Source organism: Anopheles arabiensis, chromosome 3 (assembly GCF_016920715.1).
Source record: "Anopheles arabiensis isolate DONGOLA chromosome 3, AaraD3, whole genome shotgun sequence".
Lineage (NCBI taxonomy): Eukaryota > Metazoa > Arthropoda > Insecta > Diptera > Culicidae > Anopheles > Anopheles arabiensis.
In genome coordinates, this window is record NC_053518.1 from 18,854,955 (window position 1) to 18,877,605 (window position 22,651).

At 41.2% G+C, this 22,651-nt stretch overlaps 2 protein-coding genes and 1 long non-coding RNA gene across 4 annotated transcripts; 2 read left to right on the forward strand and 1 right to left on the reverse strand.

Annotated features, from left to right (window-relative positions):
- Positions 1 to 4,996: 4,996 nt before the first annotated feature.
- LOC120904274 lies at positions 4,997 to 6,709 on the reverse strand. Its single transcript, XM_040314156.1, has 2 exons — positions 6,188 to 6,709; positions 4,997 to 5,090 (listed from the first exon to the last, which is right to left on the reverse strand). Exons 1-2 carry the CDS (start codon positions 6,707 to 6,709, stop codon positions 5,082 to 5,084), a joined length of 531 nt encoding a protein of 176 aa, XP_040170090.1. The 3' UTR covers positions 4,997 to 5,081.
- Positions 6,710 to 8,781: 2,072 nt separating this feature from the next.
- Positions 8,782 to 13,142, forward strand: LOC120901597. 2 transcript variants are annotated; one of them, XM_040309662.1, is made up of 2 exons: positions 8,782 to 8,867; positions 11,639 to 13,142. In XM_040309662.1, exon 2 carries the CDS (start codon positions 11,691 to 11,693, stop codon positions 12,255 to 12,257), a length of 567 nt encoding a protein of 188 aa, XP_040165596.1. In that variant the 5' UTR covers positions 8,782 to 8,867; positions 11,639 to 11,690; the 3' UTR covers positions 12,258 to 13,142. The 2 variants fall into 2 exon arrangements, with proteins under 2 accessions (XP_040165596.1, XP_040165597.1); XM_040309663.1 differs by having other exon boundaries at positions 8,795 to 8,860.
- A 4,434-nt stretch (positions 13,143 to 17,576) lies between these two features.
- On the forward strand, positions 17,577 to 22,315 carry LOC120901660. The gene is made up of 3 exons (XR_005739315.1): positions 17,577 to 17,634; positions 20,491 to 21,204; positions 21,280 to 22,315. It is a non-coding gene; the product is annotated as an uncharacterized LOC120901660 (long non-coding RNA).
- Positions 22,316 to 22,651: the final 336 nt, after the last annotated feature.

The following is a 22,651-nucleotide window of genomic DNA, read 5'->3' on the forward strand; positions in this document are numbered from 1 at the left end:
TATTCATAAACCCAATTGTTGCACACTTAAAAGCTCCTAAAAGTGCTCAAAAATAAAATAGTGGAAAGGGGTGCAAAGAAAAACGCAAAGCAAGTCAAGAATGGTCGATGAACATGTCAAATGACCAACTTTAAAGGAAAAAAGGAAAATAACTTCTTAGACTTGATGCACATAACTTCTTAATGAACGTTTATGAAAGAGAAAGAGACAATTATATTACGAACTCATATGATTTCGTTTATATTTAAGGATAAAACGGCCAAGTTTTAGATATGAAATTGTTATAAAAATATTTGCGTGTTTGTTCGTAGGAAATAGCGCACAAACGCGCGCATTTCGATCAAATATAGCAATCGTACGATGTGCCAGCACCGGACCGCCCGCGCTCCAAACCGTCGACACTGGCGTTGAAACGCTAGCAGAAGAGCAAAACAAACAAAACGGAAAACGGAAAAGAAGTGCATTCCATTTGGAGGGAATAGAACTTTGGCAGCATCATCGCGCTAGCACATGAAGTGGTGGTGCGGTGACTCTGGGTGGCGTGGTGTGACGATACAAAGTAACATCGTACGATTGTGGTGCGATTCTGTGTTCAATCCAGTCCTGTGTTCAATGAAGCTTATGTGCATTTTGCCTAGTTTTTATTTTTTGTTTTTTTCATTGTGCAGCATACAGAATTGTGTCATCATCCACGCATGACGCTAATAGAGCCACACTCGCTTGACACAGTCTACGATACTGCGGTAAGACTTTCCTCATAACCAACATCTCCGACAAGCGTGGTTTTTCTTGCATGTGGAAAGATTGCAGCGAAAGTCTATTTGAAATGTAAGCAATTGTCCTATTCGCTTATTGCTAAATTGCCGGCAGCAAACAAACAGAAGCATTTGAGTTGAAGCGTCTCACGTAAATTTTAGGCCAATCCTGGCAGTCGCTGAAACCCGAACAACATTTGGCTCTCGCAACCCCCTTCTTTGTATGTGCCGTCTTTTAAATTCAGCTGACGATATTTACGAGCCTGGAATGACGATAACGGAACTGACTTCGCTTTTAAGTGTTCGGAATGCGTTCAACAACAACAATATATAAATTTTCTGTTCGTTATCGAATGTGTATTGTAAACAAATTTTGACTCGAGAGGGCTTCATAGTCCATCGATTAATACACTAAACTAAAAAAAAAAAAACCTAAAATCAAAGTGTTGGTGTACTGAAGAAGGGTTGAAATCGAAAACGAAACATCGGACACAAATTAGCGTCGTGCCAAAAAATGAGACTGGCCCTCTCGAGTGCAGCGAAATATAACCTTGTTCTCTCCCGTATCTTTTTATAAATACCTGTCCCATCGCCACGGTGGCGTGTTTCTTGTGCGAGGAATATTCCCATGCACTCGAGCAAATCCGCACCGGCTCTTGCTGTTATTATTTCTTCCGCTCTCTCTTATCAAAGGTCAAGGTATTTTTCTACTTGTGAACGAACTTGGCGAATGGAATCAACTGGAATGGGTCAATAGAACATCGCACTGAACCAGTACTATTAGGTAATATGTTTTATATTAGCGTGTAATTTGCACAATTCTAAATAAACCCCATTGATGATGTGTGCATGGTTTCGGAATCACTTCGCTGCATTTGCCCATTCGACGTGGCATATTTCGTGGCCAGCCGTACCTTGTCGCATTTTTACCAGCTGCATAGTAACGAGGGGTGATGCAAGCGCCGCCGACTTGGCTCGCGGGGTTTATCGTTGCGCGATAATGTCTTCGCCTCATCGCACCTCTTTCCCTCTACCGCCTAAGAAGAGAGCTTTATCGTTTTGTTGTATGTATGAGTGCATACATACACGCTACACTCGGTTCTTATGGAGCGACGCTGAAGGTACTCCTTGAGGGTCTGATAAAGAATTCGGTAGCTTGTACATATTAGCTAATTTAAACATTTACAAGCAAGCAAGGGTTTTTTTTAATGAGTAGATCTCATTAAATGATTTGCGTCACAGGTTCACAAAAAACTCGATCAAGTTTGAGGACTTTGTTGAACACTACAAATCATTCTACTTTAAACATATATTTTGTAAGTTATGCCTATGCAAACCGTTCAACACCCACCTACCTTTACACTCGCGCAGACGTAACTCGCGAGCGTTTTTTACGAACCGGTCTGTTGATACGTTATCTCGTTAAGTGCTGTCAAGATTACCCGCGTCAAAAAATTCCAGATTTCAGTGCCATGACCTACGACACACTGGCACGAGCTAGATCGCGTGCTGTATATTAGTGGCGGCTGCAGAGTACAAATAAATGGGACATTGAAACATGTGGGGTATACGTCACCCGACTGTGCACTAGTGGTTGTGTAGCAATGGGCAATGTCAGTTAACGCTTTAGGTGCCAGTCTGGGTTTGTTATTGTTTCTTTGTTCGGATGAGCGATTTTCGTTCACAATTTTTGTAACTGGCGCATTTGATGACGATTCCTTTTGTACACCAGCACTTTTATTGGAGTGCCGAGAGGACAAAATAAACACAAATAAAAAACCGATAACGCTTGTTAAATTTTCAAAAGAACAGAACACCGACCTCGATCTTTACCGCCTCCAGATTGTCGCCGTCAACTAATACACCGCTTTCCAGTTGGTCTAGGTCTACGGTAAGCAGGTACTTCGACTTCGTCGCATTGATTCTCAATCCAATTTTTGCTGCTTCGCGTTTGAGTTGGATGTACACCTCACACAGGTGTACAATCTATCTATCGCTTATCTATCTATCGCTGTCATCCCCGGTACCAAAATCCATGCGATTTTTCGCTAACGGATTGTGTTATAACTCGTGGAAGGAAGACACATGTGTTTCGTTCGTAGTTCAGACACAGAGTGCCGTTTATTCTCACTGACAGCTGTTTGCTACCCAACTAGCAGTTTCTGTCGATGGACAGCTGTCAGACGTATATGACAACTCTCTCCTCCTAACAATATAAAGTGATTACTTGCTAAAGTGTGAAAGACAATTCATATTTATATTCTAAATTAAAGTAATAATCCCTAATCACGGTATCGAATTGGTGGTTGTCGAGTTCTTGTTGATCTCCTAACTTGAGTTTGAGATTCTTCTCCACAAGCTAAATCTTCATTGATATTATCAGATCTAACCATCTCCGTTTCTGAATCATGAGGGAGTTGAAACTCTTCCATCCTATCTGGCAGATAAACTGATTCATCTATCCAAGGTTCTATGTTTTGGTTACTACTATGGTGGATTGATATTTCTTCAGGACCAGATCTCATTTGGTTTATGTGCCTTTTCCACATCCTTCCATCGTCTAATCGTATTTCGTAATGCAGTTTTCCTAGCTTCTTTGTAATCGTTCCAAATTTCCACTTTTCGGTCTGGGAAAGGAAATCTCTTGCTGCTACTCTTTCGTTTACTGCAAATGATCTTGTCGTTTTGTGTACTACTTCGGGATTGGATTTCTTTTCGATTTTTGGTACCATAACATCAAGCCGAGACCGTATCTGTCTGTTTAACATTAACCGCGAGGGACTTTCCCCTGTGCTTGGATGAGTTGTTTTCCTGTACGCTAGCAGTATGTTTTGTAACTTTTTGGAATTTCAGATTTATGGCATTGCATAGTTTTAATTTTATCTTTAATTGTTTGTACATATCTTTCTGCCTGACCATTTGTTGCGGGATGGTAAGGAGCTCCTGTTTTATGGGTTATTCCGTTAGATTTTAAGAATGTTTGGAATTTTTCTGACATGAATTGTGTACCTCTATCGGTCACTAAAATTGATGGCAAGCCAAAAGTGGCAAAAATTTCTCGCATTTTGTCTATAGTAGTGTCTGTATTCATATCCGGTGTTATTTTTACTTCAGGCCATTTGCTGTACGCATCTACTAGAATAAGAAAATATATACCCATAAATGGCCCAGCGTAATCCGCATGTACTCTTTCAAAAACTGATTGTGGACGCTTCCATACATGAGTTGGTACTTTAGGAGGATCTTTTCTTACTTTTGCACAAGAAACACAGTTTTTTGATAATCTTTCTATGTCGTTATCCATATTTTTCCACCAACAATAAGATCTAGCAAGAGATTTCATGCGTGATATGCCGAAATGGCCTTCATGAAGTTCGTCTAAGACTCGATTTCGTAATTGAGGTGGAACGTAGACCCTAGCGCCTCTCATAAGACATCCCTTTTGAAGAGAAAATTGTGTCTGGTCGATTCCAAAACGATCGTTAATGGATACTGTTTTCCCTGAATTTAATCCGTCTATTAGTAATTGAACATTTATGTCTTTGCTAGTCTCTTTACTAAGTTCTTCTACTGATACGGGAAGATTTTCTATTTGATTTAGTTCAATTTCATCGGGTTCTTCTGTATCCTCCAGCTGAATGTCTCGGATTGGCAATCGTGACATTCCGTCAGCATTTCCGTGTTCTTTTGATGGTCGATATCTAATCTCAAAATTGAATGATTCTAGAAATACAGCGTAATGTTGCATGCGAGTTGCTGATAGCGTTGGCAAACCTTTCTGTGGTGATAGAATTTGAGAAACTGGCTTGTTATCGGTTATTAAGATAAATTTTCTTCCATAAAGATATCGGTAAAACTTTTTAACTCCGAAAATAATCGCATATGCTTCTTTATCCACCTGAGTATATCTTTGTTGGGTTGGTGATAGTGTTTGAGATGCGTATTGAATTGGATATTCTTTGCCATCTGGATAGATGTGACTTAAAACGGCGCCAACTCCGTAGGGCGAAGCATCTACTGCTAGAGCTATTGGTAAGCTAGGATCGTAGTGTACCAAGATCCGTTCAGATTGCATTTCCTTTTTGATCCATTCAAATGCGTCCTGGCAACCTTCATGCCATTCGAAAGGAATTTCGTTTTTAAGTAAATTATTTATGGGATAGATCTTTTCACTTAAATTTGGGATAAATCTCGCGTAATAATTCACAAGGCCTACAAAAGCTCTTACCTCATCTTTGTTCCTTGGTTTTGGCATTAGTTGAATGGCAGTAATTTTCTCCTTCATTTTGTGAATACCGTACTTGTCGATCCTGTATCCACAGTATTCTATGCAATCTGCAAGGAAATTACATTTGCTTTCATTCACTCTCATATTATGGTCTTGAAATCGTTTTAAAACAGTGCGCAGTCTTTCCACATGGGTCTTGTCATCAGGAGCTGTTATTTTGACATCATCTAAAAATACAGAAACGCCTGGAATTCCTTGGAGAATCTGTGTGATTTCTCTTTGGAATATGGCTGGGGCAGAAGCAACCCCGTACATTAACCGTGTTGGTCTGAATAGTCCCATGTGAGTGTTCAGTGTTAAAAATTCCTGATGTTCAGGTTTAACTGTCATCTGTAAATATGCCTGCGCTAAATCTATTTTCGAGAATTTTTCTCCCCCAGCCATGTTAGCAAAAAGCTCCTCTATTGTGGGCAAAGGAAACTCGTCTATTACCAAGTTTTTGTTCACCGTTAATTTATAATCTCCACACAATCGTACACGGTTTCCTGATTTTTTTTACGGGTACTATTGGTGTAGCCCATTCACTGCGATTGACTTTTATTAAAATTCCTTGATTTACTAAATCGTTAATTTCTTTCTCGACACTTTCTTTTAATGCAAATGGTATAGTACGATTTTTTAGAAATATTGGCAACGCATTTTCTTTTAGGGTAAGAGATGCTTGAATATTTGAAATCTCTCCTAATGACTTACGAAAGACTACCTCGAATTCTTCTTTTAATTTTTTTATCACTTCTTGATTAGTATTAGAATGGGTGACAATTTGATTTACGTACGAGTTCCCCTTACTTAATAATTCGTTCCAATCAAATTTCAAATCTCGCATCCATGTTCTTCCTACAATAGGTCCTCTTTTAGACTCTACCACAAATAGTGTTAATTTTGTTTTAGCATTTTCCACTATAACACTAATTGTACCAAATAACTTTATAGATCCTCCACAATAGCTTTGTAATTTTATATCTGATTCTCTAATAGGGATATCTTTAAACCATCTTTGTTTGTCGTTCATACTGATAATAGAAAACGGGGATCCTGAATCTACTTCAAATTGAATTTTAGTATTATTGACTTTTAGTGTTATGTATATTTTTGCGGTATGGTTTGCATTTTGGTATAAATTGTTGATCAAAATTGAGTTTACCTCTTCGTTCTCCTCGCTGTCTTGATGTTGTTCATCAATTAACCTCACACTTTTGCTTCTATTGTTCGTGCGACAGACGCGCTGCAAATGTCCAATTTTCCCGCACTTTTTGCAGACGGTTCTTTTGTGCTTGCATACATATGCAAAATGTGATTCTCCACATCTATAGCACTCGACGTTTTTCTTCGTTGTGTTGCTCACGATGTTTACTTCTTTCACTTCAGCACCTCTGCTATTCAGCACTTCAGCACTTCTGCTATTCAGCACTTCAGCGCCATCTCCGGCGGCTTCCATGGCTAAAGCAATTTGCTTAGCTTTTTCCAGTGTTAGATTTCTTTCTTCAATCAGCCGGTTGCGTATTCTTGGATTCCGTACACCAAAAACTAGCTGGTTCCTGAGCGCCTTTGTCAAATATTGCCCGAAATCACAATTAGCCGCCACTTTTTGCAAAGCCGTGATGAACTCCGTTACAGTTTCGCCTTCAGTCTGAAGTCGTTGACGAAACTTCCATAGTTCCACCATTTCGAGGGTTTCGGGTCGAACAGCTCATCCAAACACTTCACTATTTGTTCGTATGTTTTGTCTTCTGGTTCTTCCGGAGAAATATGATCACACAATAAATTGTATGAATCAACACCCATGTAATGCAGAAGCATGGCTTTTTTATTATTCGATTTAACCTCAAATACCGACATTGCTCCTTCGAAGCGTTTCACCCAGCGGGCCCATTGCATGAGCCCTTTGTTAAAAGGTTCCATATCGAATTTTGCCATTGTGGTGCGTTGTTCACTCTGTGCGATGTTCTGCTTTGTACCACTGCTTGTTGGTTTCTCTTCGATCATGACACTGTCTCCACTTATACCCGATTGTTTCAGCTTTTCTTTAACTGCGTAGCGCTAGCGTTCCAGGGTTCTCAGAATTTGTCACTCGTCGCCAATTGTTATAACTCGTGGAAGGAAGACACATGTGTTTCGTTCGTAGTTCAGACACAGAGTGCCGTTTATTCTCACTGACAGCTGTTTGCTACCCAACTAGCAGTTTCTGTCGATGGACAGCTGTCAGACGTATATGACAGATTGATTAAATGGCGCCCGATTAGACGATCCGATAGAAGCACTTTTCAGGCTTAACGGATTGAGCGAGATACACCGTCGCGGCGACACGATACATGTTGCATACATGTGTACTACATTTCAAGAGCCCCCCTCGCTTTCTTTCGGATAGCAATGAGTTCAAACACACTTACGAATCCGTTGTTCATTTTTTTTTATTTTCCACTTTCTTTTTATGCACCCGCGGGAGAGTGCGAAACGACAAAGAAAAGAAAACACACACACACCTCCTCCTCCCCATGGTGTTTTTCGCAATGTGATCCCGTAGGAGAACGCGAACGCAAAAACACACACACAAAGCCACGCACGCACGCAGGCAAGCACACAAACACACACCCCACTCCTCTCCCCCCTCGTGTTTTCGCAAGGTGATTCCATAGGAGATCACGAAACAGCAAAAAACACACACACAACCACGCACGCACACATACACACACAGACACATACACCTACCCCTCCTCCTCTCTTGGTGTTTTTCGCAAGGTGATCCCGAAGCATCTCGTTATGCGAAGCGGCAAAAACACACACAGCCACGCACGCAGACAGGCACACACATACACACACACACAGACGCGCGCGCGCACGCACACACGATCGCACGAGGGAGCGTAAATGAAGAGGTTCTATACGTTGCCGGCCTCCCCCTCCCGTGTTCTCGTTCTCCGACAAGGCTGAAGTGTGCACGTTTGTGCGTGTACCTTTGCCGTCCCTCCTCTCCTTCCTCATCCGTTGACCGTTCGTTGTAAGCTGGAGGATGATTTCAGCGCTGTTGAAGAAATGAAAGTTAAGAATAAGATTACTCACTCTTTTTCGTATGCTTTGTATGTTATCATAACTTACCTTATTGCAAACAAAATCCGAACTGAAGCTCCTCGTTTAGAATTTTCCGCATTCGATCACATTCTCGACGATGCTCGACGCCATCAGTGGATGAAAGCAGGAAAAGAAACAAATAAAAGCATCAGTCAGCATCATCTTACTCTCACACTTTTACATCGGTTGATGATTCTTACCTTTTCAATTTCACCAAAACAAACAGGGATGGAACCAAATCCAGAACACCAACAGCACACACGATTTCTGGAGCAAAAAAGTTTTCGTGGGAAACCCTGTATGTGTTGATTATGCCAAGCGTCAGAATTTAATTACTTTTATTTACCAATAAAACTATGATACCGTTGGAACATTGTTTTTTAACATCCTTGCAACAACTTCCTTCTTTTAATTTTGATCATTAACAATCTTTAACTATCAAACGGTTTATTATAACTAACCAGGCAGAAAATTAATTTTCTCAAATGTGTTCAACATTCTATGTTTCAACATAAAAAAATCATCCAACAAAATGCAAAATGTTTGTAGGCATGAAGCTATTTATTAGGTCCTTGACACAACAGATCGTGGATCCGATTCAAAAAAAAAAACTCTGACTAACAACTTTCTTACACGTCAGCGAGTATCGTCTTCGTCTTCTGCCGATTCCCGATAGTCACGATTGTTATCTCGCAGAGAGTGGACGCATTTGGTTGAGCGACCACATATCTGTAAACAGGGCGAAAAGGTAATAGGTAAGTAGAAAGACAACTGCAGTGAAGACAAACGTATAGAAAAAAAATTGGACAACATAGTATTAATAGTGCATTGCGCAATACATTTCCGGAATCGTTACAGCTGCAATTTTAATCAGCATTGCTGAGAGTTTGTGCACAGGAAGAAAACAAACGATCGCGGTTTAGTTAAAGCGGCTCACGCCTACCAAAATGTTGGTGCCATAAGAATTTTTTAACACTTTGATATCATTGCGTGCCCCTACGATGGCGTGTGGAGTTTTTACCCAAATTACCCAAATCTCAAATGTCGAGCTGGTGTGCAAAGCGGGGAGCTGGTTTTTTTTATACTCCGCTGCATTTCCGTATTATTTGCCCATTTTGTTGCATTTTACGTATTTTACTACACAGCTTTACTACAGCTGCGTGCTAAAGGAGCCCGTTAGAGATGACCCGCGCGTTTCCAAACGCACGATGAAGTCACCGTCATTGCATATCTTTCTCTGCCACCCTAGAAGGCCTCTTTTGTTGTTGTTAGATATTGATACACGCTACACGTGGTTGAAGTGCATACGGTGGCAAAAGAAGTAGCCGCTCGCTGTAGGTGTTGCACGGAGGGGCAGTAGGAAGGTTGGGGGTAGTATGTGTTCGGTGACCAGCTGTGATTGGCTAGTGCGACCACACACAACAATCACGCCATCCTGTTTACAGTGACTCAAGCAAACACACCACACATAACGCACCAATTCCCTGCCGTTCTCTTTGTTCTTGAGACTTGCGAGCAAATCTTCACTTGTTTTTGTATAACAACAATTGCAAAAATGAAGTATAAAAAATCATAAGAAAAACAAAATGCTAATAGAAATGAAAGGCTACCACCGAAAGGCACGCAGATCGAACGATCAACTCTATATTAACCCCTGTTCGATACGATTGCTGCGGAGGTGATTTCCATTCCCACATTAAATGTGTTTTGCGCCAACTTGTAATGTTCACGTCGTTGTAACAGAGATTATAGTAGATGGGGGTTTTCGATGTATTTGTGTGTGTTTGTGTGGTTTGTTTTTGCGACCAGCAATTCTAACGCTAGCTAATGGGGATCAACGTCCATCTCGATTGCTGCGGTCATTTCTGCACCGTTCATACCCACTCGGGGCGTCTCGACTCGCGTTCCAACCTTGGTTGAGTCTGCTCATTGCGGTTGGCAGCGTTCCGGAGAAAAGTGGCGTGAAATGCAAACTACCTTCTGATCAGGTCGGTTGTGTGAGTATGTTTTTTTGTTTTAAGAAGAGGGGGAATCTTCGAAAGACTCTCGTTGTCGCATGGTATGATTCTTGGGGAAAGGCTTATGCAGCAGCCAGAACAATCAACTAGAATTCGCCAGACAGATTGAAAGAAGTTACACGAAAACTTCACAGTTACGAAAACACACTACACTGTATGGTCTACAAGTCACACGCATAGCACACCGCCCATACGAACAGGCACAAATATTGAAGAAAAAACATCATTATACTAAGCACTTTCTAGCTCCTGTTCACTTTTCCTAGCTCCTGTGTGTGTGTGTGTGTGTGTGTGTGTGTGTGTGTGTGTGTGTGTGTGTGTGTGTGTGTGTGTGTGTGTGTGTGTGTGTGTGTGTGTGTGTGTGTGTGTGTGTGTGTGTGTGTGTGTGTGTGTGTGTGTGTGTGTGTGTGTGTGTGTGTGTGTGTGTGTGTGTGTGTGTGTGTGTGTGTGTGTGTGTGTGTGTGTGTGTGTGTGTGTGTGTGCGTGTGTGTGTGTGTGTGTGTGTGTGTGTGTGTGTGTGTGTGTGTGTGTGTGTGTGTGTGTGTGTGTGTGTGTGTGTGTGTGTGTGTGTGTGTGTGTGTGTGTGTGTGTGTGTGTGTGTGTGTGTGTGTGTGTGTGTGTGTGTGTGTGTGTGTGTGTGTGTGTGTGTGTGTGTGTGTGTGTGTGTGTGTGTGTGTGTGTGTGTGTGTGTGTGTGTGTGTGTGTGTGTGTGTGTGTGTGTGTGTGTGTGTGTGTGTGTGTGTGTGTGTGTGTGTGTGTGTGTGTGTGTGTGTGTGTGTGTGTGTGTGTGTGTGTGTGTGTGTGTGTGTGTGTGTGTGTGTGTGTGTGTGTGTGTGTGTGTGTGTGTGTGTGTGTGTGTGTGTGTGTGTGTGTGTGTGTGTGTGTGTGTGTGTGTGTGTGTGTGTGTGTGTGTGTGTGTGTGTGTGTGTGTGTGTGTGTGTGTGTGTGTGTGTGTGTGTGTGTGTGTGTGTGTGTGTGTGTGTGTGTGTGTGTGTGTGTGTGTGTGTGTGTGTGTGTGTGTGTGTGTGTGTGTGTGTGTGTGTGTGTGTGTGTGTGTGTGTGTGTGTGTGTGTGTGTGTGTGTGTGTGTGTGATCTTCGAACGACTCCCGTTGCCCTCCTTGGGCCATATATCCTTCCCCATGAGTTCACCTTTCGGTATGCTTCTTGAGGAAGAGCTTTTGCATTACAATTGCATCCTCGCTATTGCACGATGAACCAAAGCTCGCGAGACAGATTAACAGTACAATTTAACATCTGCCTTACGGCAGTTCTGCACTTCGTGTCATGCAGCTGGCGCTCCTCTAGGAAACGTGGACAGTAGAACATTACATGTTCCGCAGTCTCGTCTCGGTTTTCACTTCGTTTTTTTTTAAAATTACGCATATCTTGTTGGTATCGTTCTTAATAGCCTATACACACTTAATATTCATTTCTCTGTTGGATTGTTCATGTCTGCCAAGCATTTTTCCAAAGCACTTATAACAAATACCATTGTGCATCGTTTCAGTGAGCTATACACACATCTATAGTACATCTGTTGATTACGACCTGAACACAGAATGGTAGCAATAAAGTTGCTTCGGCTGATTGTGCTGATCACAATGGTAGCATACGGTTATGGTGCACCATTAACTACCGATGGGTTGTCTCTCAATATCCGATCCGAATATCCGAATGTTTCCGATCCCTTCGCCAACACAGCGTACAATGCCACCCAGGAAGCCGCACAGTTACCAGTTCCTCAGGTGATTGAAAAGTATGGAAGCACCCTCATGAATGTGTTTGACCATTTTCAACGCTGGCTGGAAAAACCGTTGCAAAGAATGATTAAAATCAATCAGCTCACCGACATCTCACCGGACATGCTAAAGAAAGGAAGCAAGCATCTAAAGCAGACGGTTAAAAATAGCTCGTACGATCTGGCTACATTGCTGGAGATAATCCCACTCACCCAAGAGCCGATCGTGGTCGAAACGACTGAAATTCTGTCTAGTCCAATCACCTTCACAGTCACTCAACGTACAACGTACAACGAACAAGTAAACGAGCAGGTGAACAGCGCTGCATTGTATTACTTTTCTTGGTGGCTCATCACATTACCGATTGTAGTAGCGTCGTGGATTTAATGTTTAAAACGGTCTCCATGTGCTTGTGCACAGAGACGGAGGACATGGCGAGGATACATTCATCGACGGTTAGAAAAAGCAAACAAAAGGAGCAACATATAATCACACCGATAGAGCAACATCGTTTGTAGATGAAGATCACACCGATAATCATAATTCCTGAGAAGAAGAGAGAGAGAGAGAGAAAGAGAGAGAGAGATAGATAGAGAGAGAGAGAGAGAGAGAGAGAGAGGGAGAATTAGAGAGACAGAAGGTGAAAAAGCTAGTGTATACGAGAGAGAAAGCATGGTAGTGATTGAGTAAGAGAAGAAAGAGAAAAAGTATTTTTGAAGACATAATATTAAGACTTAAATCGTGTTGTTCACAAATACTGGTTTTTGCTCCAGTTAGTAGCCAACGGAAGCTAGAAGGAACAGTGAAAGGAGGGAACACTACATCATAACCATATTTAGAGACTAAAAAAGCGTTAGAGTTATTTAGTTTTATTTGTATGTCTTTCCCAAAAAAGCCATGCATTTCCAAATCAACGAAAAAAACATTGATTTCCTTTTCATTATATGTTCTTTTCACACTATTTTCTAAATTAATTTATCTCATCGCGTAGTTTTGATTTTTTACGTTCAACATGATTTTCGTCATTTATCGTTGAAGCGCAAAAATATCTCTCTATTTATTTATCTATTTATCTACACTCTAAACGAAAACATCTTGAAAAACATTCCGTAAAATTATAATTGGAGCGCAAAAGTTGAGTGATCGTGATGAGGAAAATTGATGTTCTTTAAGATCATCTTATAGCGAGGTACCGGATGCTCTAACTACACATTTATTTGTTTATTAATTCTCTTAGACCAGCTGTTATCGAATAAATTTGTTTGCTGCTTATTTTTCCGTGTCGACCGTTGAGGAAATTCATTGAAAGAACGAATTCAATCCACGTTTTGCTCCGTCGTAGCTGCAGAGAAGCGACAAAGGTTAGTGACCTTTGTCCTTTGTTAGTGCCTAAATTCTTTCATGACGGCTTTCAGTGTTCCAGCGGTTCCCTCAAATATATTTAATGCGGACAACAAAATGATATAACGAACTCCAATGAAATGAGGTAAACATCCACCCAAGCATTTAGGAAAAAGTATGAGTATTTTTTTAGTAGGTCTCAATGGATCAGAAGTGGAACATCTCCGCAACCCGGTTGTGAATCGATATCTATAGGGTCATTTTAGCTGGTACGAAAGTCTGACGTTACTGGATTAACAGATATTTGCAAGGCCCAGCGGTCCCGTAGTACAATCGTCATCTCCCAAATGTCAAATGCAAATGCCCGTTGTAATTATCTTAAAGGCGATTACAATACCTGGTTGATCTGATCAGTGAATTAGATCGGGTTGATGCTTACGCGCAAGCATTTTCCACTAAACGACGATAAAGGAATAAGATGAAAAATGCACACACAACCTTTCAGCTTGAGTTTAAAATAGCAAGTGTTTATTAACAATTCAAAAACTTCTTACAATCTATTTTACATTCTAGGTTAACCCGTGAATCCGTGAATGGATGCATGGATCGCTAGCGATCCTAGCCCGTTGCTTATTGCACCGAGTTGTGCGTATGCAGATCGCGTTATGCTTATTTCGTATGGCGATCCACGGAAAGGATATTATTTATTTAGGATAACGATAATGATCCCTGAGTAGAATATTTTGCGTTATTCTGAACTGTTGATTAGTCTGTGCCATGCTGTTGCAGATTTGCTCAGCTACAATTGTTAGAAATCTGATCCTTTTTGTGATACGCATGTTCGTACAGCGTTTCCTGTCTGTGTTTTATTATTTTGGGTGAATACAAAAAGACAGCTTGCGACGTATGTTGATTTTTAAAAAATCTAGCCTTATCTTATTTAACGTTTCTGTCTACCTTAAATTCGCAAATGGCCGTTAAGTTTAAAAATGTGATCATCATGGCGATCGCTCGTAAAAAGAAATTGAAATAAATGAAACTTATGAAATTAAAAAAGTCACGTATGCAACAAATAATGATAAAGCGAAGTGAAAGGATGGTGAAGAGGGGAAGGAGGGCAGAAAGAAAACGTGGGTGTGAACTATTTTTCGACCATTATCATTATGGCGAAAACACGGTCGCGTACCGAAGTTTTTTTGCCTGCCCTGCCCCATCCCCACGGTGGCGTGTTTCTTGTGCCAGGAATTTTCCATCCACTCGAGCAAATCCACACCGGCTCTTGCTGTTATTATTTCTTCCGCTCTCTGTTATCAAGGTCAAGGTATTTTCCTACTTGTGAACGAACTTGGCGAATGGAATCAACTGGAATGGGTCAATAGAACATCGCACTGAACCAGTACTATTAGGTAATATGTTTTATATTAGCGTGTAATTTGCACAATTCTAAATAAACCCCATTGATGATGTGTGCATGGTTTCGGAATCACTTCGCTGCATTTGCGCATTCGACGTGGCATATTTCGTGGCCAGCCGTACCTTGTCGCATTTTTACCAGCTGCATAGTAACGAGGGGTGATGCAAGCGCCGCCGACTTGGCTCGCGGGGTTTATCGTTGCGCGATAATGTCTTCGCCTCATCGCACCTCTTTCCCTCTACCGCCTAAGAAGAGACCTTTATCGTTTTGTTGTATGTATGAGTGCATACATACACGCTACACTCGGATCTTATGGAGCGACGCTGGTGTAGGAAGATAAATGTTAGTTTCGCTATCTTTCTCTATCGAATTCATTGAACATCCAGGAGTATGGAGGGTCTGATAAAGAGTTCGGTAGCTTGTACATATTAGCTAATTTAAACATTTACAAGCAAGCAAGAGTTTTTTTTAATGAGAAATCGAACAGCGAGTGAACCTCATTAAATGATATGCGTCACAGGTTCAAAAACAAACTCAAACAAGTTTGAGGACTATGTTGAATATTATAAATCATTCTACTTTAAACATGTATTTTGTAAGTTATGCCTATGCAAACCGTTCAACACCCACCTACCTTTACACTCGCGCAGACGTAACTCGCGAGCGTTTTTTACGAACCGGTCTGTTGATACGTTATCTCGTTAAGTGCTGTCAAGATTACCCGCGTCAAAAAATTCCGGATTTCAGTGCCATGACCTACGACACACTGGCACGAGCTAAATCGCGTGCTGTATATTAGCGGCGGCTGCAGAGTGCAAATAAATGGGACATTGAAACGTGTGGGGTATACGTCACCCGACTGTGCACTAGTGGTTGTGTAGTCTGAGTGGAACTGTGGCATCGTTGAATCCATATGGATGAATCGGCTGTAGCAGTGGGCAATGTCATTTAACGCTTTAGGTGCCAGGCTGGGTTTGTTATTGTTTCTCTGTTCGGATGAGCGATTTTCGTTCACAATTTTTGTAACTGGCGCATTTGATGACGATTCCTTTTGTACACCAGCACTTTTCTTGGAGTGCCGGGAGGACAAAATAAACACAAATAAAAAACCGATAACGCTTGTTAAATTTTCAAAAGAACAGAACACCGACCTCGATCTTTACCGCCTCCAGATTGTCGCCGTCAACTAATACACCGCTTTCCAGTTGGTCTAGGTCTACGGTAAGCAGGTACTTCGTCTTCGTCGCATTGATTCTCAATCCAATTTTTGCTGCTTCGCGTTTGAGTTGGATGTACACCTCACACAGGTGTACAATCTATCTATCGCTGTCGTCTTGCCATTGATATCGATGCCATCTGCGATGCAAATCAATTGGAGAGAGTGATAGACGTTCTGTTTTCTCAATCGTCTATAGTTCTATACGCTTTGACGAGCTTCATGCCGTAGCATGCTGGCACGGCGATCTTGTTATCGCCCGGAAACGCTACCCCGAGATAACCGAGATAACACCACACCCAAATTCACAAACACCAACGAATAAAAACAAACAAATTGAACTGACCGACTGACGTACTGTGTGTCCCACCTGCTGAATCACCGCCCATGGAGACACAGGGAGGTAGTCAGGGGTTATCTCCCCTAAACCACTCGTGTTCTTCCTGCACCGCCGGACATGTGTGTTCGCTCTGTTTTTGTGCGTGCATTGTTACTCAATGCACGGATTGGAATTATCCACTCCAAAACCAGAAGAATAAAGGCCGAAGCAATAGAAAGGCACCCACCATACACGATTTTTTTTTTTTTCGTTTCACACACCTCGTTCCGTGTCGTTTACGGAAGGTAACTTTCAAGATGTGGGGTTGATACGATGTGGGACGCAAGGTCAATGATAAGCCATTTGGCGAAAGCGGGATTGGAACAGCATCCCCAGGCCTTTTTTGCAAATTTGATTCCCAAACTATAGCAAAAATCGAGAACCACGTAGCTCGGGAACAGACTGTATCAATATTTAAAATACTAATTTAACTCCGATGCTATGTCTGTGTCTGTGTTCTGGTAAAACGGAACAATTGAACTATTTAGACAATTATTTTTCATGCACATCAGTGTTTTGGTGGTCTTTGTGATGGGACGTCATTACTAGTGGTGGGTAAAGTGATAATGTGCGCACTCCCCCAGGACAACCCCCAGGACAATCGCATGGCAATCGGATTGAAGGCGCAACATTTTCCATACAATCCGCAGTGTTGCGTTTTCTTCGCGCCAACTTTGCCTGTATTTTCAATGAGCCAAGCGATTTTACCCCCTCCTACACGCATTGTATCCTAAAGCACGCTTGTCGCGTCAACGTTCACCACATACACACACATCTCCACACTCAGGATACGACATCTTCCCTGTTGCTGTTCTGGACTCACCGTGCAAATAGACATACAGCGACAACGTCGCGCGCGACGAAAAATAGCTCAAAATTTCACTCGGTGTAGATCAAAGTAGCTCATTTGACTCAGTGAACCAACTTTTTTTTTATTTGAAAACACACAAAAATAGGTTAAAATGTGTTCAAATCTATTTTTTGCGTTTGGCATTAATCTGGCTTGTAAACAAAGTAGATAATTCGATTATTTCGGATGAAGCAAAAGTGTCGCGCGAGACGAGTAGCTCTGTTTGCAAAATTGAGCTACTGTTATTCGCGCGCGACGTCGTCGCTCGCGACGTTGGCGCTGTATGTCTATTTGGACGGTAAAGGACATGTGTAACCGCGAGGTATAAGTCTATCCCTCTTAGGCCGCAAATACACGACGCGCGTTTCCGCCCACTTAGGGCAGTGTGCACACTGAATTGTGCTACTTTACCCAAAACTAGTCATTACCTTCTTATCACTCGCTGTCATTAGCAGAATCGCCATCTCTTGATCGCTGCACTGATCGTACCAGCGCTTAGTACGCGTGAACAACTCGCCCTGAACAGTCGGCTTCCGTCGAGCAGTGGCGTAAGTCAAGTGGTTGGTAAGTGAAGAAGTGCCCGGATAGGGAAGAAACCCAGACCAAAATTTAGTTACGGGCGGTGCGGTTCCGTTTCTTGTTGCGCAGCAAGAGCGTTTTGTGATGGGCGGTGCATTTTGTATAGGGCAGTGCATTTGTGTGCTTGCGTTGGAGGGGTCTCTAGTGCAGGCACGTCAATTATGTCGTTCTTGCTTTCGCTTTCTCAGATGCCTTTTCCACCGACTTTCACCATTCTGTAGGCATGGCTATCTATGAATAAACTTCACGCAAGAAAGTGATGATGAGCTTCATAATTCAGGTGCGTGCTAACGTGTTGTATATGTTGAGTCGTAAGCAGCCCGAATGTATGCATCACTGATTTGGAAAATGCACTTCAAAATGGCACGTAGATATCAACGTCATTGCTTATCTTTCCCTCCCGCCCATTTCCCCCCTTTTTCTAGGGTTGGCGGAAGTTCTGATAGATGAAGGCTTCTGTGGAGATGTGAAGACGGGTAATCAAGTAATGCATTTACGTTATTTTCTTGTTTTATCGTTGCAACAAATGTTAAAAGCGCGCAACGGGTTTAATTTCGTGATCACATTTGCACGGATAAAGTGAAAGGTTGCTTAGTGATATGTGTGGTTGTGTGTCGTCATCATTATCTTATATATTTTGATTGGCTATCCGACCAGATACAAAATAGGCATGCTACGCTGTGTATATCGGACCACCATGGACCACCACCAAAGTGATGTGATCGAGCACCCTTCCCTCCTCTCAATTTACCTCAACACAATCCTTTAAAACCGTTATCTTATCACCGAAATCAGGATTCCGATACTGTAACATTTACGCACGCGACTAGCGCACGCGGAGTTCGTGGCATCACCGCATCGTATCGCGCGCTATATATAAACTAGCTGGCCCGACAAACTGAGTTATTCCGAAAAAAAAAACTAAAATATTCCATTATTCCTTTTTTACTTGGGATTTTTGTATCGTGCCCGTCGTCGATAGGGGATCGCAGGATCCGATCATCGAGTATAATCCGCCAGCCACCTTACACCAAGTGTCAAAGTGCTGCATACAACACAACAACAATCCTGCTCTTTGTATGGGAGTTAGACAATCATTATTAAATTAATTTTAGTGTAATATTTGAACGATTTTTATATCTTAAAACCTATTCTCATACCACCATAAGGTGTGTGCAAAGTTTCGTTGAAAATGATCCAGCCGTTTCGGAGGCTGCTCGCAACAAACACCGTGACACGAGATTTTTATATATATAGATAGAAGATAGTTAGCATCCTTGCCGTGTCAGAGGTTGTTTTTGAGGGCGGCTGTGGAAATCACTGGGCATGACGTCATGTATACAAAAACGATTTTTTTTAATGGAGTTCAATAAAATTTTATGATTTTTTTTAGATTAATATTCAGCAATCTTTTCATCAAAAATAGTGTTTTCTGAAACATTCAGTTATGTTCGGTGCTCATCAAAATGACAGCTCGTTTACTGAAATCAAAGTAAAGTCATTCTCATATTAGGCTGGAAATAGACGAACCGAGATCGTCGCAGTACCGCGAAATTCGCGCCTTATTTATAACAGTTGTAGAACAGTTGAGCTGTCAAATCTTCCGCGCCTCCAATCGCGCCTGCTGTGTAATGCGGTATTGCTGAGATTTTCGCGGTAGCGCGAACAGATTATTTTTACTTTTTATGGTGGATTTGTGTGAAAACTCGTGTCGCGAAACGAATTTTGTACTTTATTTTGCATGAATTATGTAAAATAAATAATTTGTTTCGCAAATTGATAAAACAATATTGCTTCTTGGCACATTCAATCGTCACCAGACCTCGGATGGGTCCATACACGAACCGCGATTATCTCGCCTATCTGTCACATTTTATAACAGAGTTGACAGCTCAAGTCATACGCGATTTTCGCGGTACCGCGACGATCTCGGTTCGTCTATTTCCAGCCTTACTGATTTTGCAATTTGACACATCAAGTGTTAAATCAGTACAATTTCGTTCAATAATTGTTCAATGAAATATAAATAGCATTTTTCCTAATAAATATAATCCTCTTAAAGTCTAAAAATACCCGAATGTTCTGCAAGAATTGTATCAAATAAATGATACAGGGTTTCCCACGATTTATTGGTTGGTTCCCATCAATTTTTGGTGGGTTCCCATGTTTGTTTGGTGCGTTCCCACGGTTTTTTGGTCGTTTCCCAGAATTTGTTGGTGCAATTGTATTGATATCCAATCGGAAAATACCAATAAATTATGGGAACGAACCAAAAATCTATGGGATACGACCAAAAAATCGTGGGAACGCACCAAAAAATCATGGGAACTGACCAATAAATCGTGGGAAACCCTGTAAGATGTATAAAAGTACTAAATTGAACAAAAAATACCGAGGTATTCATTGTATTTTGGCTGAAATCACGAAATTCGACTTACACTTATATTCGAGTTACGCGGATTCCTCGGGAACGCACAAACCGCGTAACTCGGGAGCAGTCTGTAGTTGGTATTCTATCACTGAACCGTTTCAGTAAAAAACTTTACTGGGGCGTGGATTCCAACCAGCCCGAGACGACTGGGAAATCAAATTCCCTCCCTATAAGCTTTGCAATAAATAGGGCACGGGCTTTGGATCGCCTTTGTTCTAGGCCGTTTTCTAGGCCGAGCAGTTCTCCTCTTCTAGCATATGAAGGAACAGTCGCATTTCTGATTTTTGTTGATTGGATAGATAGTCGCTACAATATTTAACTGCCGAGTGTTTTTGTTTATTTATTTTCTTTTCCTTTTTTCTTTTTTTCATTGAAAAACTCATAAACAACATCTTACCGTGTCGATGCAGAAGGCTACACAAGTATCGATTCTACAGTTATACAGTTTACCCTCGATCACCAAGATGGTAGCTACGAGGGACTTTTGGCCGATTGTGCTGGTTGCATTTGTGGCGTACGGCTCTGGGGTACCATTCAATATTGATGGGTTGTCACGCAAATATACAGGCTTCGTTGCCGATCACTCCATCAACAATTTTTATAATACCACCCAACAACCAACATCGGACATAAGCCTGAAATCAAAGTTTGGCAAAGTTCTCATGGATATTGCAGTTCCTTTTTTCGAACGGCTGAACAAAAACTTCGCTAGAATTAATGAAATCAATAAGCGCACTTCCTTTCCAGCCAAAATCCTAAAGGGAAACAAGAAGCAACAACCAATCATGGTTGAAAATGTCACACAAAATGTGTCCATATTGCAAGAGATAAGCCCGATCAGCGAAGAGCCGAACATGGTCGAAACGATTCAACGTCTGTCTGAGTCAAACAACGTCACAGTCACACAACGTACAATCCAAGGCCCGTTGAACTATAGCGAGGACAATCAAGAGACAGATTCAACCAAAGAAACAGTCCACAACCCGGGGAACAACAACGTAGACGATCAAGGAAACAAGCAAGCAACCGGCCTTTCTCAGCGGTTCATAATTGATTGGATTGTAATAACGCCATTAATTATAACTATGATTATAATTTTTGTTTTTGTGATTTATTTACCTTAGGTGAGTGTTGCGAACGACGAAAATAATGTAATCCTAAACCCTTCAAGTAACCCTTTTTTGACTTGCATGTTTTAGCAATAAAGCATTTCATTTCATTTCGAATCTATAACGGTTAACTTAGGAGTGCTGCATGCACGTGTGTCCATCGTCCAATCCATAGACCAATTCCGAGAAGCGGAAGAAAATCGATCAAGGGACGAAGACGATCAAGGGAACAAGCAAGCAACCGGCCTTTCTCAGTGGATCGTAGTTGTGTGGAATGTAGTATCGCTATTAATCATATTTATAATTATAAAAATAATCTTTAAAAGTGTCCACTACTACAAGACCTACAGACTACAGACAGAATCGATTCCCATACGCACCGTTACCCAATAACAAGGAGTGACTATCCGTGTGGTAGTGCTAGACTGTCTCGGAAGTCTGTTATAGATCGACATGACTTAAAATTCCTACGGATAGCAAAGAACGACATTGCGAGGATCCTACACTTCCGACACTATTAACAGGAAACAACAGGAGTGACAAAGAACCCATACACAAGCATAGTTTGAAGAGAAAGTAAACACTTGCATCGATCATTCCTGAGTAATATTCTATGATAAAAATTATCTTGATAATTATCGAGATTTGCCATTTCCATACTCAAGTACATTGGAAACAAATATCTTGCATCAGCATTTCGACATTCACACAGCAACAGCAATACAGTGAGAGAAAAAAATAAAAAGCAAGAGCGAGAAAAAGAGAAAGGGAGAGAGAGAAAGAGAGAGAGAGATAATTAAAGATTGATAGAAAAAAAACTTTAGAGAGAGCATTATTTGAAGTCTGGATACAACTTACCTTGTATCGAAAAAACTTATTTTCTTCAGGAATCGAAGCCACCAGAAGCTAGAAGTGATAATGGAAGAAGGTCTACGTAAAAATAACCATATTTGGTGTTTGGGATTGTTGTTTGTGTGGAATTCCTCATGCATTTCCAAAAAACTTTTGGACGCATACATTAGCGTATTGTTTGTATATTTGTGTGTTCATTTTTTTTTTTATTTTATGTATTGTTTTTCAATTTTATAAATCTCAATATTTTGGCTTATCTCGCAATTTACTTTTAATTTCGGATTACAGTGGAGCGCCGTTTATCCGGGCTTCTCGGGACTTGACTTCGCCCGGATAAGCGAATAACACGGATAATGAGTCAAATGATATATTTTATCACCAATTCATGGTGATTTTTTGGAAATTTTTCTTATTTTTAATAAAAATAACCCAGTTTTTATTAACTTAATGTTTTTCGAAAGAGAATTTTTAAAATTTGCCATGAATAACAGTGTTTTTTGTTATGACAATGTGCTCTTATAACCGCTTTTTCAAATATCCTCCTTATAACCCAATGTCACTGTTTATACACAAGAGTTAGGAGCTGAGGCAGCTGCAATGCTATAATTAA